Raw genomic sequence first — 18335 nt, 5'->3', positions numbered from 1 at the left:
CTTTAAGCTAAAGTTTTTTAGTACTTTCAAAAGAACTATCTATTCTAACTAACCGGCCTTTGTGATTCAGGTGTTTGTGATTCGAACAAAATTATTAGGTATATGAGAGGGTTCGCCCATGGAAAGATCCTCCCCCGTAACCCCTATTCCAACCCCGACCCCCCACTAGAAAAAAATTCCTCCTGAAAACTTGCAGACCTTCCCCCGGGAACTCTGGGGGATTAAGTAATCCTCAAAGACATATTAATTAGATTTTCGACTATGCTGAAAAAAATGGCTATCTCAAAGTTTTGATTGGGGGAATTCAGGAAAAAAATGAGCGTGGGAGGGGCCAAGTTGCCCTCCAATTTTTTTGGTCACTTAAAAAGGGCACTAGAACTTTTAGTTTCCGTTCGAATGAGCCCTATATTCTAGGACTACTGGATCGATACAATCACCCGTGGGAAAGTAAGAAAAAAACAAAAAAACAAAAAAACAAACAAACAAATAAACACGCATCCGTGACCTTTCTTCTGGCAAAAAATAAAAAATTCCACATTTTTGTAGATAGGAGCTTGAAACCTCTATAGTAGGGTTCTCTGATTCACTGAATCTGATAGTGTGAGTTTCATTAGAGTTCAATGACTCTTAGGGGTTGTTTCCCCCTTTTTTCGAAAGTAAGGCAAATTTTCTCAGGAGCGTAACTTTTGATGGGTGAGACTAAAATGAAAAAATGATAAAACTTATATATGAAACTTATATGAAAATGATGAAACATATATATTTGAAATCAGAATAAAAATCTGATTCTTATGATGTATCTATCGGTATCAAAATTCCGTTTTTTAGAGTTTCGGTTACCACTGAGCTAGGTTGCTCCTTACTTACAGTTCGTTACCACGAACTGTTTGAAAATTTCAAGCCTTCCAATCACTTTCGACTATTAAAAATGGCACTAGGCCTTTCGATTTCCAACCGAATGAGCCCTTTTTGAAACGACAATGCTTTCTATAAACACCTTATATGCACCCAGGGCATAAATTACAACCATTACCCTAAGGTCTGTTAGGGTAGTTGTCATCCTCTAAGACCAAATTTCCAGAACTTTCAACTAAGTTAAACAAAATGGCTATATCAAAATTTTTATTGGATGTTTTTGGTGAAATGGTGGGCGTGAGAGGGGTGATAGTCGCTCTCCAATCACTTTCAACTATTAAAAATGGCCCTAGCCCTTTCAATTTCCAATCAAATGAGTAGAGAGGGGTCAGAAGGTCCCACGATTACACCACCCCTTCGAATCCCGATCCGGACACTTTTTTTTAAAACTCCCACGATCACCACGTGGTTTATGATCCATATATGGGCATAGCCTCCCTAGGGAGAAAGATTACGTAATGGGGTCAATGACCTCTTTTTCCAAGATCGAGTTATTTGTTGTTTCTGTGTGTAATAACTCCGGGGCGAAGGTTGCACATGCGCATTGAATTCTAACGGGAACAATGTTATTGATCTAGGACTCGAGGGGGAAGTGAATTTCCGAGAACTTGATTGCGTAATCAAAGTGTGTCAACAACAACAACATCGACCTTGACATTCGCTGAGAGCGTGTACTTACAACAACAACAACATCGACCTTGGAACACCTGTGCTGTCGATCTCAATTCACCTATCGTGAATCAATAATTCCCCTTAGAAACAACAAATTAATTTCCCCTTTCTTGACAGATCAATCAATCAATGACATCATCTGTCAGACTTGAAAAATTTTCGCATAGAAACATTTTTCCAGGAATAGATCCAAATCATTAATGTCTTTGCCTCGGGAACAGTTCTACTGGTCGAACTCCAAAGGATATTAATAACCAAAGGCCATGGAAACACTTAGGCAAGAAACATCTTAGCGATGAATTGTTTTAGCGCGCGAAAAGGTTTCTTATTAATTTAAAATGCGTTAGCGCAGAGATGCCAATAACAAAGGAACACGCTGAATTTACGTTTAGGGATTATTTGGGCGAAACCGTTTTAGACAGGTTATGGAACTATTTCGGCGAAACAGATAGAGACATTTTAAAAGAAGATTTTTGAAGAGATTTTAGAAGAGAATTTAATGGTGAAACTCTGTGGTCGTTATAATACACAAGTTTCATTTGAACAGTGTTGTGAGGTCCTCTAGCCCAACCCCAAAGGGTTCCAATCCTCCTACCCCAACCCCGAAAGAAGCCCCCGGTCCTCAAAGGCCCCCCAAGCTCCCAAAGGTCCACCGACGCCCCCAAAGGCCCACCCAGACCCCCAAAGGCCATCCCCGGGCCCCACAAAGGCCCATCGAGCTCCCAAAGGACCGACGGGGTCCCAAAGGCCCTCCCCCGGCCACCAAATGTCCCCCTGGCCCCCAACTGCCCCCCCCGGACCCCCAAAGGCACTCCCTGTGCCCCAAACGCCCTCCCTGTGCCCCAAAGGCCCTCCCCCAGCCCCCAAAGGTCCCCCGGACCAGAGAAGCGCCGCCGGGCTGCGCCATGGGCCCGGCAAGTGCCACAGGATGTGCCGCAGGGATGTGCCGCGGGTCAGGAAAGCGCCGCGGGGGATGCGCCGCAGGGAGGCGCCGCAGGAAAGTGCCGCAGGATGCACCACAGGGATGCGCCGCAAAAAAAAAAGTAAACTAAAAAGTAAAAATTTCTAAATGTTATCCTCCAAACTCCCTCCTCAGACCCCCAAAGGCCCTCCACTGGTCCTCAAAAGTCCCCCGGGCTCCCAAAGGGCCAACCGGCCCCCAAGGGTCCCCCGGACCCCCCAAGGTCCTCCCCCGGTCCCCAAAGGTCCAATGGGCTCCCAAAGGCCCTCCCCCGGTCCCCAAAGGTCCCCCTGGCTCCCAAAAGACCACTCAATCCTCAAGGGCCCCCGGATCCCCAAACGCCCTCCCTGGGCCCCAAAGGTCCTCCCCCGGTCCCCATACATGCACACAAAAACTTACACACACACAAAAACTTACACACACACACAAAAACTTACACACACACACCAAATCTTACACACACACACGAAAACTTACACACACACGCCAAAACTTACACACACACACAAAAACACTTACACACACACACACACACACAAAAACTTGCAAGAGTTGGAATATTTCAGTAGTGTTTGGGTGTTTTTTACCTTGTAAAAGTTAGATTTTTATGGTTTTTTATAGTAAATTTTTTATATATTTATATTAAATGCAAGAGTTGGAATATTTCATTATTGTTTTTTTATGGTTCAAAATTTCACCGATAAAATTTCTTGATTTTTTAAAGTTCTTTTGAATTTCTTTCATTTAAATTCAAGAGTTGGAATATTTCAGTAGTGTTTTGTTGTGGATCACCTTGCCACGGTTACATTTTCTTTATTTTTCAAAGTTAATTTTGAATTTATCTCGTTGAAAAGCAAGATTTGGAACATTTCAGATGTGTTTGCTCGTGTTTTACCTTGTCACAGTTACATTTTCTTGATTTTTCAAAGTTCATTTTGCAAAGTTCATTCTGAATTTCTTTCATTGAAATGCACGATTTGGAATATTTCAGTAGTGTTTGGGTATTGTATCAATTGTCAAAATTACATTGTATTGTAATTTCATTGTTCATTTTGAAGTTCTTGCATTGATAAGTAACTGATTGTATTGTTCTATAGTGTTGGGTTATGGTTGACCTTGTAAAAGTTACTGTTTCTAGATTCTTCATAACTCATTTTGTATTTCATACGTTGAAGTGCACGAGTTGGTATATTTAAGTAGTGTTTGGGTGTGGTTTAAATAGTCACAGTTACATTTAATTGATTTTACAATTTTCATTTTGAATTTCTTTCGTTGAAATTCAAGAGTTGTAATAATTCAGGTTTGTTTTGTTGTGGTTGACTGTGACACAGTTAAATTTTCTTGAATATACCAATTACATTTTGTTTTTATTTAGTTGAAATGTACTAGTCTGAATATTTTTGTAGCGTTCTTTAACGGTTTAAAAAGTAACCGTTAGATTTTATTGTTTTTTTAAAAGTTCATTTGAATTTGTTTTTTCGAAATGAAATAGTTGGAATAATTCAGTAGTGTTTTGTTGTGGTTGAACTTGCCAAAGTTACATTTTATTGATTTTTCAAAGTTCATTTTGAATTTCTTTATTTGAAATGCAAGAGTTGGAATATTTCACTAGTGTTTGGTTGTGGTTTACCTTGTCACAGTTACATTTTCTTGATTTTTCATAGTTCCTTTTGAATTTCTTTTGTTGAAATGAAAGATTTGGAATATTTCAGTAGAGATCGGTTGTGGATTAACTTGTCACAGTTATATTTTCTTGATTTTTAAAAGTTAATTTTTAATTTCTTTTGTTGAAATGCAAGAGTTGAAATATTTCAGCAGTGTTTGGTCGTGGTTTACCTTGTCAAAGTTACATTTTCTTGATTTTTCAAAGTTCATTTTCAATTTCTTTCGTTGAAAAGCAAGAGTTGGAATATTTCAGTAGTGTTTGTCTGTGGTTTAACTTGTCACAGTTACATTTTATTGATTTTTTTCAAAGTTCATTTTTATTTATTTCTTTGAAATGCAAGAGTTGGAATATTTCAGAAGTGTTTGGTTGTGGTTTACCTTGTCACAGTTAAATTTTCTTGATTTTTCAAAGTTCATTTTGAATTTATTTAGTTTAAAAGCAAGAGTTTGATTATTTCAGTAGTGTTTGGTCGTGGTTTACCTTGTCACAGTTACATTTTATTTATTTTTCAAAGTTCATTTCGAATTTCTTTCATTGAAATGCAAGAGTTGGAATATTTCAGTAGTGTTTGCTTGTGTTTTACCTTATCACAGTTACATTTTCATGATTTTTCAAGGTTGATTTTGAATTTCTTTCGTTGAAATGCAAGAGTTGGAATATTTCAGTAGTGTTTGGTTGTGGTTTACCTGGTAAGTGTTAATTTACATTTATTTTTCAATGTTAATTTTAATTTATTTAGTTTAAATGCAAGAGTTGGAATATTTCAGTAGTGTTTTGTTGTGGTTTACCTGGTCAGAGTTAAATTTTCTTGATTTTTCAAATTTAATTCTGAATTTCTTTCGTTGAAAAGCAAGAGTTGGATTTTTTCTGTAGTGTACGGTTGTGTTTTACCTTTGTCATAGTTACATTTTCTTAATTTTTCAAAGTTCATTCTGAATTTCTTTAATTGAAAAGAAAGATTTGTTATATGTAACTAATGTTTTGGCGTGGTATACCATGTCACACTTGAATTTTATTATTTTTTCAAAGTTAATTTTGAATTTCTTTCTTTGTAATGAAAGAGGTGTACTATTTCAGTAGTGTATGGTTATGGTATACCTTGTCACAGTTACATTTTCTTGATTTTCAATGTTCATTTTGAATTTCTTTCGTTGAAATGCAGGAGTTGGAATATTTCAGTAGTGTTTGGTTGTGGTATACCATGTCACAGTCACATTTTCTTGATTTTTCAAAGTTTATTTTGAATTGCTTTCGTTGAAATACAAGAGTTGGACTATTTCAGTAGTGGTTGGTTGTGGTTTACCTTGTCAAAGTTACATTTTCGTGATTTTTAAACACTCATTTTGAATTTCATTTGTTGAAAAGCAAGAGTTGGACTATTTCAGTAGTGTTTGGCTGTGGTTTACCTTGTCACAGTTACATTTTCATGATTTTTTCAAAGTTCATTTTGAATTTCTTTAGTTGAAATGCAAGAGTTGGAATATTTCAGTAGTGTTTGGTTGTGGTTTACATTGTAACAGTTACATTTAATTGATTTTTCAAAGTTCATTTTGAATTTCTTTCGTTGAAATGCAATAGTTGGAACATTTCAGAAGTGTTTGGTTGTGGATTAAATTTTCAGAGTTCAATTTCCGTTAATATTAATATTTCATTTGAATTTCTTTCGTTTAAATGCATTAGTTGTAAAATATAATTATCTTTCGGTTTTTTTTTACCTTTTAAAAGTTAAATTTTCTTTATTTTTCAATTTTAATTTTGAATTTATTTCGTTGAAATGCAAGAGTTGGAATATTTCAGTAGTGTTTGGTTGTGGTTTACCTTGTCAAAGTTACATTTTCTTGATTTTTCAAAGTACATTTTTAATTTCTTTATTTGAAATGAAGAGTTGGAATATTTCAGTCGTGTTTGGATATGGTTTAACTTGTCACAGGTAAATTTTATTGATTTTTCAAATTTAATTCCGAATTTATTTCGTTTAAATGCACTTGTTGGATTATTTAAGTTTTGTTTGTTATGGGTGTAAATTGTCACAGCTACATTTCTTTATTATTAAATGTTAATTTTGAATTTATTTAATTGAAATGAAATAGATGGACTATTTCAGCAGTGTTTGGTTGTTGTTTACCTTGTCACAGTTACATTTTCATGATTTATCAAAAATCATTTTGAATTTCTTTAGTTGAAAAGAAAGAGTTGGAATATTTCAGAAGTTTTTGCTTTTGGTTTACATTGTCACAGTTACATTTTCTTTATTTTTCAAAGTTCATTTTTAATTGCTTTCTTTGAAATGCAAGAGTTGGAATATTTCAGTAGTGTTTGGTTATGGTTTACCTTGTCACAGTTACATTTTCTTGATTTTTAAAATTTCATTTAAAATTTATTTCTTTTAAGTGCAAGAGTTTGAATATTTCAGTTGTGTTTGGTTATGATTTACCTTGTCACAGTTACATTTCCGTGATTTTTCAAAGTTCATTTTTAATTTCTTTCGTTGAATTGCAAGAGTTGGACTATTTCAGCTGTGTTTGCTTGTGGTTTCCCTTGTCACAGTTACATTTTATTGATTTTTCAAAGTTCATTTTGAATTTCTTTCCTTGAAAAGCAAGAGTTGGAATATTTCAGTAGTGTTTGGTTGTGGTTTACCTTGTCACAGTTACATTTTCTTGATTTTTCAAAGTTCATTTCGAATTTCTTTCGTTGATATGCAAGAGTTGGAATATTTCAGTGGCGTTCGGTTTTGGTTTACCTTGTCACAGTTGCATTTTCAGGATTTTACAAAGTTCATTTTTAATGGCTTTCATTGAAAATGAATAGATTGAATATTTCAGTAGTGTATGGCAGTGGTTTACCAAGTCAAAGATAAATTTTCTTGATTTTTACAAGATCATTTTGAATTTATTTAGTTGAAATGCAAGAGTTGGAATATTTCAGTAGTGTTTGGTTGTGGTTTACCATGTCACAGTTACATTTTCTTGATTTTTCAAAGTTCATTTTGAATTTCTTTCGTTGAAATGCAAGAGTTGGAATATTTCACTAGTGTTTGGTTGTGATTTACCTTGTCACAATTCCATTTTCTTGATTTTTCAAAGTTAAATTTGAATTTCTTTCGTTGAAATGCAAGAGTTGGAATATTTCAGTAGTGTTTGGTTGTGGTTTACCTTGTCACAGTTACATTTTCTTGATTTTTCAAAGTTCATTTTGAATTTCTTTCGTTGAAATGCAAGAGTTGGAATATTTCAGTAGTGTTTGGTTGTGGTTTACCTTGTCACAGTTACATTTTCTTGATTTTTCAAAGTTCATTTTGAATTTCTTTCGTTGAAATGCAAGAGTTGGAATATTTCAGTAGTGTTTGGTTGTGGTTTACCTTGTCACAGTTACATTTTCTTGATTTTTCAAAGTTCATTTTGAATTTCTTTCGTTGAAATGCAAGAGTTGGAATATTTCAGTAGTGTTTGGTTGTGGTTTACCTTGTCACAGTTACATTTTCTTGATTTTTCAAAGTTCATTTTGAATTTCTTTCGTTGAAATGCAAGAGTTGGAATATTTCAGTAGTGTTTGGTTGTGGTTTACCTTGTCACAGTTACATTTTCTTGATTTTTCAAAGTTCATTTTGAATTTCTTTCGTTGAAGTGCTAGAGTTTGAATATTTCAGTGGTGTATGCTTTTGGTTTACCATGTCAAAGTTATATTTTCATCATTTTTCAAACTTCATTTTGAATTTCTTTCGTTGAAATGCAAGAGTTGGAATATTTCAGTAGTGTTCTGTTATGGTTTACCTTGCCACAGTTACATTTTCTTAATTTTTTAAAGTCCATTTCGAATTTCTTTCGTTGAAATGCAAGAGTTGGAATATTTCAGTAGTGTTTGGTTATGGTTTACCTTGTCACAGTTACATTTTCTTGATGTTTCAAAGCTCATTTCTAATTTCAGTAATTGAAATGCAAGATTTGGAACATTTCAGTAGTGTTTGGTTATGGTTTACCTTGTCACAGTTACATTTTCATGATTTTTCAAAGTTGATTTCTAATTTATTTCGTTTAAATGCAAGAGTTGGAATATTTCAGTAGTGTTTTGTTATGGTTCACCTTATCACAGTTACATTTTCTTGATTTTTCACAGCTCATTTTGAATTTCTTTCACTGAATTGTAAGAGCTACAAGAATTAAGTAGTGTTTGGCTATGGTTTAGCGTGTCACAGTTACATTTTCTTGATTTTTCAAAGTTCATTTGAATTTATTTAGTTTAAATGCAAGAGTTGGAATTTTTCAGTAGTGTTTGGTTATGGTTTAACCTTGATCACAGTTACATTTTCTTGATTTTTCAAAGTTCATTTTGACATTGTCTTTCGTTGAATATGCATTAGAGTTAGACTAGATTCAAGTTAGGTTAGATTAGGTTAGGTTGAGGTTAGCCTATGTCACAGCTTCACTTAAGTTAGCTTGATTAGGTAAGACATGCAACATTACTGAAATATTAACTTTGCGTTGAAAGTATAGAAGTTAGATGAACTATTGTACAGTCAGGTTAATGTAACTTAGACTAGGTTAACCTACTAGTCACACGCTACTGACAATAGTCTAACTCTTGCATTTCTAACGAAAGTAATTCATAATGAACTTTTCGAAAAATCAAGACATATGTAACTGTTGACATAGTGTAAAGTCATAACCGAACACTACTGAAATATTCCAACTCTTGCATTTCAACGAAACAAATTCAAAATGAACTTTGAAAAATCAAGAAAATGTAACTGTGACAAGGTAAACCATAACCAAACACTACTTAAATATTCCAACTCTTGCAATTCAACGAAATAAATTCAAAATTTACTTGAAAAATCAAGTAAATGTAACTGTGACAAGTTAAACAAAATCAAACCACTACTTAAATGTACCAAATATAGAATTTCAATTAAAGAAATTCTATTGAACTTTGAATAATCAAGAAAACGCAACTGTGAAAATGTAAAAAATAAGCATACAATAGTGAACTATTCCAAACCAAACACTACTGAAATATTCCAACTCTTACATTTAAACTGAAGACGTTCAAAATGAAATTTGTAAAATCATGAGAATTTAACTGTGACAAGGTAAACCATAAGCAGACACTACTCAAATATTCCAGCTCTTGCATTTCAACGAAAGAAATTCAAAATGAACTTTAAAAAATAAGGAAAATGTATGGGATTTAATTAAGACAATGACTTCACGACTCTGATAGTTACATGCTCCGGTATGTCATGAAATTCCATACGTAATGTGCAATGAACAATCATGACAGAGTATATGTCACATGTAAAGCAAATCCCAGTCACTCCCAACCTATTCAATCTCGTTAAATTCGACGAAAGAAATTCGAAATGAACTTTGAAAAATCAAGAAACTTTAACTGTGACAAGGTAAACCAAGACCAAACACTAGTGAAATAATCCAACTCTTGCATATCAAATAAAGAAAATCAAACATAACATTGAAAAATCTTTAAAATCAAACTTTGACAATGTAAACCATAACCAAACACTACTGAAATATTCCAACTCTTGCATTTCAATGAAAGAAATTCAAAATGAGCTTTGAATAATCATGAAAATGTAAGTGTGACAAGGTAAACCACAACCAAACACTTCTGAAATATTCCAACTCTTTGCATTTCAATCGAATGAAATTCAAATGAACTTTGAAAAATCAAGAAAATGTAACTGTGACAAGGTAAACCACAACCAAACACTACTGAAATATTCCAACTCTTGCATTTCAACAAAGAAATTCAAAATGAACTTTGATAAAATCAAGAGTTGGAATATGTAGTAGTGTTGACAAGGTTAAACCACATACACAGATACATCTACTTGATTTTTCAAAGTTCATTTTGAATTTCTTTCGTTGAAATGCAAGAGCTTGAATAGTTCAGTATTGTTTGGATGTTGTTTACATCGCCAAAGTTACATTTTCGTTAATTTTCAAAGTTAATTTTGAATTTCCTTCCTTGATAAGCAAGATTTGGAATATTTAAGTAGTGTTTGATTGTGATTTACCTTGTCATAGTTACATCTTCTTGATTGTTCAGAGTTCATTTTGAATTTTTTTAATTTAAATGCAATAGTTGGAATATTTCATTATTGTTTGTTTGTGGTTTACATTGTAACAGTTACATTTTCTTGATTTTTCAATGATCATTTTGAATTTCTTTCGTTGAAATGCAAGAGTTGGACTATTTCAGTAGTGTTTGGTTGTGGTTTACCTTGTCACAGTTACATTTTCTTGATTTTTCAAAGTTCATTTTGAATTTCTTTCGTTGAAATGCAATAGTTAGAATATTTCACCAGTGTTTGGTTATTGTTTACCTTGTCAGAGTTACATTTTCGTGATTTTTCCAAGTTGATTTTGAATTTATTTAGTTGACATTCAAGAGTTTGATTATTTCAGTAGTGTTTGCTTTTGGTTTACCCTGTCACAGTTAAATTTTCTTGATTTTTCAAAGTTCATTTTGAATTTCTTTCGTTGAAATGCAAGAGCTGGATTATTTCAGTAGTGTTTGCTTATGGTTTACCTTGTCACAATTACATTTTCTTGATTTTTCAAATTTCATTTTGAATTTCTTTCCTTTAAATGCAAGAGTTAGAATATTTCAGTAGTGTTTGGTTATGGTTTACCTTTTCACTGTTACATTTTTTTGATTTTTCAAAGTTTATTTTGAATTGCTGTCCTTGATAATCAACAGTTGGACTATTCCAGCAGTGTTTTGTTGTGGTTTACCATGTCACAGTTACTTTTTCGTGATTTTTCAAAGCTCATTTTGAATTGGTTTCGTTGAAAAGCAAGAGGTGTACTATTTCAGCAGTGTTTTGGTTATGGTTAACCTAACAGTTACATTACTTGATTTTCAAACTCATTGAATTTCTTTCGTTGAAATGCAAGATGAATTTTGAATAAATCAGTAATGTACTTGACAAGGTATACCATGTCAACAGCTACTAAAATATTCCAACTCTTGCATTTCAACGATAGAAATTCAAATGAACTTTGAAAAATCAGGAAAATGTAAGTATGAGAATGTAAACCACGATCAAACATTTATTAAATATTCCAACTCTTGCATTTCAATGAAAGAAATTCAAAATGAACTTTGAAAAATCATGAAAATATAACTGTAACAGGGTAAAGCCACAACTAAACACTACTGAACTATTCCAACTCTTGCATTTCAGTAAAAGAAATATCTATCTGTGACTATGTAATCCATACACACACACCACTGAGTTAGTACAACTCTTGCATTTCATATAAAGCAAAAAAAAATCAACTTTGAAAAATCATGAAAATGAAACTGTGACACGGTAAACCACAACCAAACACTACTGAAATAGTCCAACTCTTTCATTTCAGAGAATGAAATTCAAAATGAACTTTGAAAAATCAGGAAAATGTAACTGTGACAATCTAAACCGCAACCGACCACCAATGAAATAGTCCATATATAGCATTTAAATGATATAAAATCAAAAAGTGCTTATAAAAAAAAATAGAATTTAACATTTATAAATTTAAACATGACAAAACGCATAATAAATGGTCCTACTATTGTATTACAGCAATAACCATTCAAAATATACTACACAACTTCATGTGACAGTCACATTGACATGGTAATCCATAACAGTCCACTAATGAAATTGTCCAACTCTTGCACTTCAACGAAAGAAATTCAAAATGAACTTTGAAAAATTATGAGAATTTAACTCTGAAAAGTTAACCCGCACCCGACAGATTGTGAATGAGAACAACTCTTGCATTACAATGACAAAAATTCAAAATGAACTAAGAAAATTCACGAGTAAGTATCATTGATTTGGAGATTCCCGGTACTACACTACGATTAAATACACACAAATGTTGTTAAACAAAAGGATTTCAAATGTACTATGACATAGTTTGGAACTTTACCTGGTCCAATGTACTCCGTGGCAAAATATATGTGTAATATTCAAACTCTTTCATTTCAACGAAAGAAATTCAAAATGAACTTTGAAAAATCAAGAAAATGTAACTGTGACAAGGTAAACCACAACCAAACACTACTGAAATATTCCAACTCTTGCATTTCAACGAAAGAAATTCAAAATGAACTTTGAAAAATCAAGAAAATGTAACTGTGACAAGGTAAACCACAACCAAACACTACTGAAATATTCCAACTCTTGCATTTCAACGAAAGAAATTCAAAATGAACTTTGAAAAATCATGATAATGTATCAGTGAAAATTTAAAACACACCAGAAAGAATCTTAACTATAAACAAAATTTATATAAAACTTATTTTTTTAAAAATTAACTTTTAAAAATTAAGAGAATTATGCTTTTACAATTTAAACCACAACCAAACAATACTTACATGGTAAAACACAGGCTTTTAGTCAGTTGAAATTCAAATGAGATATGAAAAATCAAGTAAATTAAACTGTGACAAGTTAATCCATGACCAAACTCTAGCAAAATAGTCCAACTCTTTCATTTCAACTAAAGAAATTAGAAATGAACTTTTAACTATCAATAAAATGTAACTTTGACAAGGTAAACCACTACCATACACTACTGACATAGTCCATCTCTTACATTTCAACGAAAGAAATTCAAATGAACTTTAAAAAATCAAGAAAATGTAACTGTGACAAGGTACACCATAAACAAACACTACTGAAATATTCCAACTCTTGCATTTCAACGAAAGCAATTCAAAATGAACCTTGAAAAATCAAGAAAATGTAACTGTGACAAGGTAAACTACAACCAAACACTACTGAAATATTCCAACTCTTGCTTTTCAAAGGAAAGAAATACAAAATGAAATTTGAAAAATCAAGAAAATGTAACTGTTACAAGGTAAACCACAAGCATACACTACTGAAATAGTCCAACTCTTGCACTTCAACGAAAGAAATTCAAAATGAACTTTGAAAAATCAGGAAAATGTAACTGTGACAAGGTAAACCATAACCAAACACAACAGAAAGATTCCAACTCTTGCATTTCAACTAAATAAATTAGAAATGAACTTTGAAAAATCAAGAAAATGTAACTGTGACAAGGTCAACCAGAACAAAACACTAGTGACATATTCCAACTCTTGATTTTCAACGAAAGAATTTCAATTTAGAATTTAAAAGTAATTACTCTGGTTCTTTGTCTATTTAAAAAATATGATACCTATACTTTAATAGACCTAGTCGTTAAATTATAGGAAATAAATAAAATATGGACATTGAAAAATCTAGAAAATGAAAATGTGACGAGAACAAAACCGACTCAACACCACCGTCATATACCAAATATTGCATGTCCATGAATGACCATCAAATGTAATTTGAAAATACAGGAAAATTAACATGTGACAATTTATACCATCACCAAACACTACTGAAATATTCCAACTATTGCATTTCAATTAAATAAATACAAATGAACATTGAAAAATCAATAAAAATTAACTGTGACAAGGTAAACCACAACCAAACACTACTGAAATATTCCAACTCTTGCTTTTCAACGAAAGAAATTCAAAATGAACTTTGAAAAATCAAGAAAATTTAACAGTGAACATTTAATAAAAGAAAGAACGCAACATAAATAGTCCATCTATTACACGTAGACGTATTAAAATCAAATAAATATTGGAAATTATAGTTCAATTAACATTGCCTATGTAATAAAAATCCACCATCAACTGACAAAGTCAAAAAAAAGATATTCAAAAAAAGATAAACACAATGATCTTTTAAAACACACTAAACTTTGTCTGTTGTTATTACAAAAATGACAGTTCACTAGTGACATGTTCCAGATATATATACAAAACGAATTAAAGTCAAAGTGTTATATGATATTAATATTAAAAGATCAATTGCCCAGTTCATCCATACCACGTCCCAGATAAGAAAAACCAAAAATTTAATTTCCTTGAAAGAAATTCAAAATGAAATTTGAAAAAATCATTAAAATTAAAATTTGAAAAGTTAAACCACAACCAAACACTACTGAAATATTCCAACTCTTGCATTTCAACTAAATAAATTCAAAATGAACTTTGAAAAATCAAGAAAATGTAACTGTGACAAGGTAAACCACTACCAAACACTAGTGAAATATTCCAACTCTTGAATTTCAACGAAAGCAATTCAAAATAAACTTTGAAAAATCAAGAGAATGTAACTGTTACAAGGTAAACCAAAACAAAACACTACTGAAATATTCGAACTCTTGCATTTCAACGAAAGAAATTCAAAATGAACATTGAAAAATAAATAAAATGTAACTTTGACAAGGTATACCATAACCATACACTACTGAAATATTCCAACTCTTGCATTTCAACGAAAGAAATTCAAAATGAACTTTGAAAAATCAAGAAAATGTAAGTGTGACAAGGTAAATCAAAAACACAACATACTGACAGAGTCAAAGTAAAGCTATAATACAATATTTTTTCAAAATGAACTTTGAAAAATCAAGAAAATTGTACTTTGACAATTAGAACCACAACCGAACAAAACTGAAATAGTCAAACTATTTATTTAAATCGATAGAAATTCAATATGAAAATTTAAAAATCATTTATATTTAACGTTTAAAATGTAAACCACAAGAGAAAGAAACAGTATTAGTCCACCACATGATTTTAAATAAAAGCACAACAAAAGAGATATAAAAAATCAAGAAAATGTAAAATTTCCTAGGTAACCCACGAGCCAACACATCTGAAAAATTCCAACACGTGCATTTAAATGAAATACTTTCAAGATCAGCTTTGAAAAGTCAAGAAAATGTAGCTGTTAAAATTAAAACCACGAACAAACACTTATTACATATTACAACTCTATCAATTAAACGACAGAAATTCAAAATTAACTTTGAAAAATCAAGAAAATGTAAGTGTGACAAGGTAAACCACGACCAAACACTACTGAAATAATTCAACTCTTGCATTTCAATGAAAGAAATTCAAAATGAACTTTGAAAAATCAAGAAAATTTAACTGTGACAAGGTAAACCAGAACCAAACAATTCTAAAATATTCCAACTCTTGCATTTCAATTAAAGAAATTCAAATGAACTTTGAAAAATCAAGAAAATGTAACTGTGACAAGGTAAACCACAGTCAAACACTTCTGAAATAGAAAATATAGTTAAATAAATCGATATAGATTCAAAATGGACATTTAAAAATCATTAAACTTTTACTGTGAAAGTTTGAAAAACAACAAACCATGCATTAAAAAGTAAACCTCTAGCTTATCAACGAAAGACATAAAAAATGTAACTTGACATTTATTTAACTTGATAATTTCAAATGGAAAACCAAAACCGAACGCTACTTAAATATACAAAATAATGATTTTCAACGAAAGAAATTAAAAATGAAATATCAAAAATCAAGAAAATGTAACTGTGACAAGTTAAACCACAACCAAACACTACTGAAATATTCAAACTCTTGCATATCAACTAAAGAAATTCAAAATGAACTTTGAAAAATCAAGAAAATGTAACTGTGACAAGGTAAACCACAACCAAACACTGCTGAAATATTCCAACTCTTTCATTTAAACGATATACAATCAAAGTTAAAATTGAAAAAATAATGAATATTTTGTTGTGACAAGTTAAACGGCAGGAATACACTATTAAAATATCAAGAATCTAAATTTTCTATAACAGTTAATCAAATTAATAGTTATTATTCAAGAAAATGTTAAACTGACCATGGAAAAACCACACAAACACTCCTGTAATAGTCCATCTCTTGCATTTCAATGAAAGAAATTCAAAATAAACTTTGAAAAATCAAGAAAATGTAACTTTGACACGGTAAACCACAATCAAACACTACTGAAATATTCCAACTCTTGCATTTCAACGAAAGAAAATCAAAATGAACTTTGACACATCTAGAAAATGTAACTGTGACAAGGTATACCAAATCCATACACTACTGAAATATTCCAACTCTTGCATTTCAACGAAAGAAATTAAAAATGAACTTTGAAAAATCAAGAGAATGTAACTGTGACAAGGTAAACCACAACCAAACACTACTGAAATATTCCAACTCGTGCATTTCAATGAAAGAAATTCAAAATGAAATTTTAAAAATCAAGAAAGTGTAAGAGTGACAAGGTAAACCACAACCAACCACAACTGAAATATTCTAACTCTTGCTTTACAATGAGAGAAGTTCAAAATGAAATTTTGAAAAATTATTAAAATGCATCCTTGTCAATTTGAACCACAACAAAAATCTAATTAAATAGTCAAACTATTTAATATCGACTAAATAAATGCAAATGAAAATTGTAAAATCAAAAAAAATTAACTTTTACAAGTTAAAACGCAACGACCATAAACTGAAATAGAACAAGAATAGATATAAAACAAAATATAATAAAAAATAACTATTACAAATAATTAAAATCTAAAATTCAAAAGCTACACCACTCCACGAAACTACAGACCAAGTCCAACTCTTGTATGTTGTTGTGTGTGTGTGTGTGTGTGTGTGTAAGTTTTTGTGTGTGTAAGTTTTTTGTGTGCATGTATGGGACCGGGGGAGTACCTTTGGGGCCCTGGAAGGACGTTTGGGGATCCGGGGGGCCCTTGAGGATTGAGTGGTCTTTTGGGAGCCCTGTGGACCTTTGTGGACCAGTGGAGGGCCGTTGGAAGCCCCATGGACCTTTGGGGGTCGGGGGAGGACCTTTGGGGGTCCAGGGAGGGCGCCTTTGGGGGCACAGGCCAGTAGGGCCTTTGGGGGTCCGGGAGGCAGTTGGGGACCTGGAGGACCTTTGGGGACCTTGGTGGAGGTGGCCTTTGGGGGTCCGGAGAGGCAGTTGGGGACCGGTGGAGGGCCTTTGGGACCCCGTTGGTCCTTTGGGGGCTCGATGGGCCTTTGGGGACCGGAGGAGGACCTTTGGGACGGTCCGGGAGGAGCCTTTGGGGGCCGGGGAGGGCCTTTGGGGGCACAGGGAGGGCCTTTTGAGCACAGGGAGGGCCTTTGGGGGGCCGGAGGGGCAGTTGGGGACCGGTGGAGGGCCTTTGGGACCCCGTTGGTCCTTTGGGAGCTCGATGGGTCTTTGTGGACCGGAGGAGGGCCTTGGGGGGCACAGGGAGGGCCTTTGGGAGCTTGGGGGGCTTTTGAGGACCGGGGGCTTCCTTCGGGGTTGGAGTAGGAGGATTGGAACCCTTTGGGGTTGGGTTAGAGGACCTCACAACACTGTTCAAATGAAACTTGTGTATTATAACGACCACAGAGTTTGACCCTCAAATTCTCTTCTAAAATCTTTCCTAAAATCTTCTTTTAAAATGTCTCTATCTGTTTCGCCGAAATAGTTCCATAACCTGTCTAAAACGGTTTCGCCCAAATAATCACTAAACGTAAATTCAGCGTGTTCCTTTGTTATTGGCATCTCTGTGCTAACGCATTTCAAATTAATAGGAAACCTTTTCGCGCGCTAAAACAATTCATCGCTAAGATGCTTCTTGCCTAATTGTTTCCATGGCCTTTGGCTATTAATATCCTTTGGAGTTCGACCAAAAGAGTTGTTTCCGAGGCAAAGACATTAATGACTTGGATCTATTCCTGGAGAAATGTTTCTAGGCGAAAATTTTTAAAGTGTGATAGATGATGTCATTGATTGATTGATCTGTCAAGAAAGGGAAATTAATTTGTTGTTTCTAAGGGGAATTATTGATTAACGATAGGTGAATTGAGGTCGACAGTACAGGTGTTCCAAATTCCGGGTTCTATTGTTGTTGTAAGTGCACGCTCTCAGCGAATGTCAAGGTCGTTGTTGTTGTTGTTGACACACTTTGATTACGCAATCAAGTTCTCGGAAATTCACTTCCCCCTCAAGTCCTAGATCAATAACATTGTTCCCGTTAGAATTCCATGCGCATGTACAACCTTCGTCCCGGAGTTCTTACACATCCAAACAACAAATAAATCGATCTTGGAAAAAAGAGGTCATTGACCCCATTAACCACGTGTTCTCCCTAATGACCCTATGCCCTTCTTTGGTGTACTGATCGGAGATACGTTCTTTTGATAACCGAATTTTGTCCTGTTCGGAGTCGG

General features: G+C 33.3%; 2 protein-coding genes across 2 annotated transcripts in view; one reads left to right on the top strand and one right to left on the bottom strand.

Moving 5' to 3' along the window:
• The window catches only part of LOC148940513 (disintegrin and metalloproteinase domain-containing protein unc-71-like), a 426194-nt gene that overhangs the window by 82461 nt on the left and 325398 nt on the right, over positions 1-18335 (top strand). The gene's annotated exons all lie outside the window — the stretch shown is intronic.
• Positions 15366-18335, bottom strand: part of LOC148940514 (disintegrin and metalloproteinase domain-containing protein unc-71-like) — a 78863-nt gene continuing 75893 nt past the window's right edge. The window contains exon 9 of the mRNA XM_089105520.1: positions 15366-15375. Coding sequence (XP_088961646.1) covers positions 15366-15375 — 10 coding nt within the window. The remainder of the gene's footprint in view (positions 15376-18335) is intronic.

This window comes from Artemia sp. Qi Xiang Cuo, chromosome 19, assembly GCF_049724085.1.
Source record: "Artemia sp. Qi Xiang Cuo chromosome 19, ASM4972408v1, whole genome shotgun sequence".
In the NCBI taxonomy this organism is placed as follows: Eukaryota; Metazoa; Arthropoda; class Branchiopoda; order Anostraca; family Artemiidae; genus Artemia; species Artemia sp. Qi Xiang Cuo.
The sequence above is the reverse complement of the archived record's forward strand: the minus strand, read 5'-3'. Positions and strand labels throughout refer to the sequence as shown.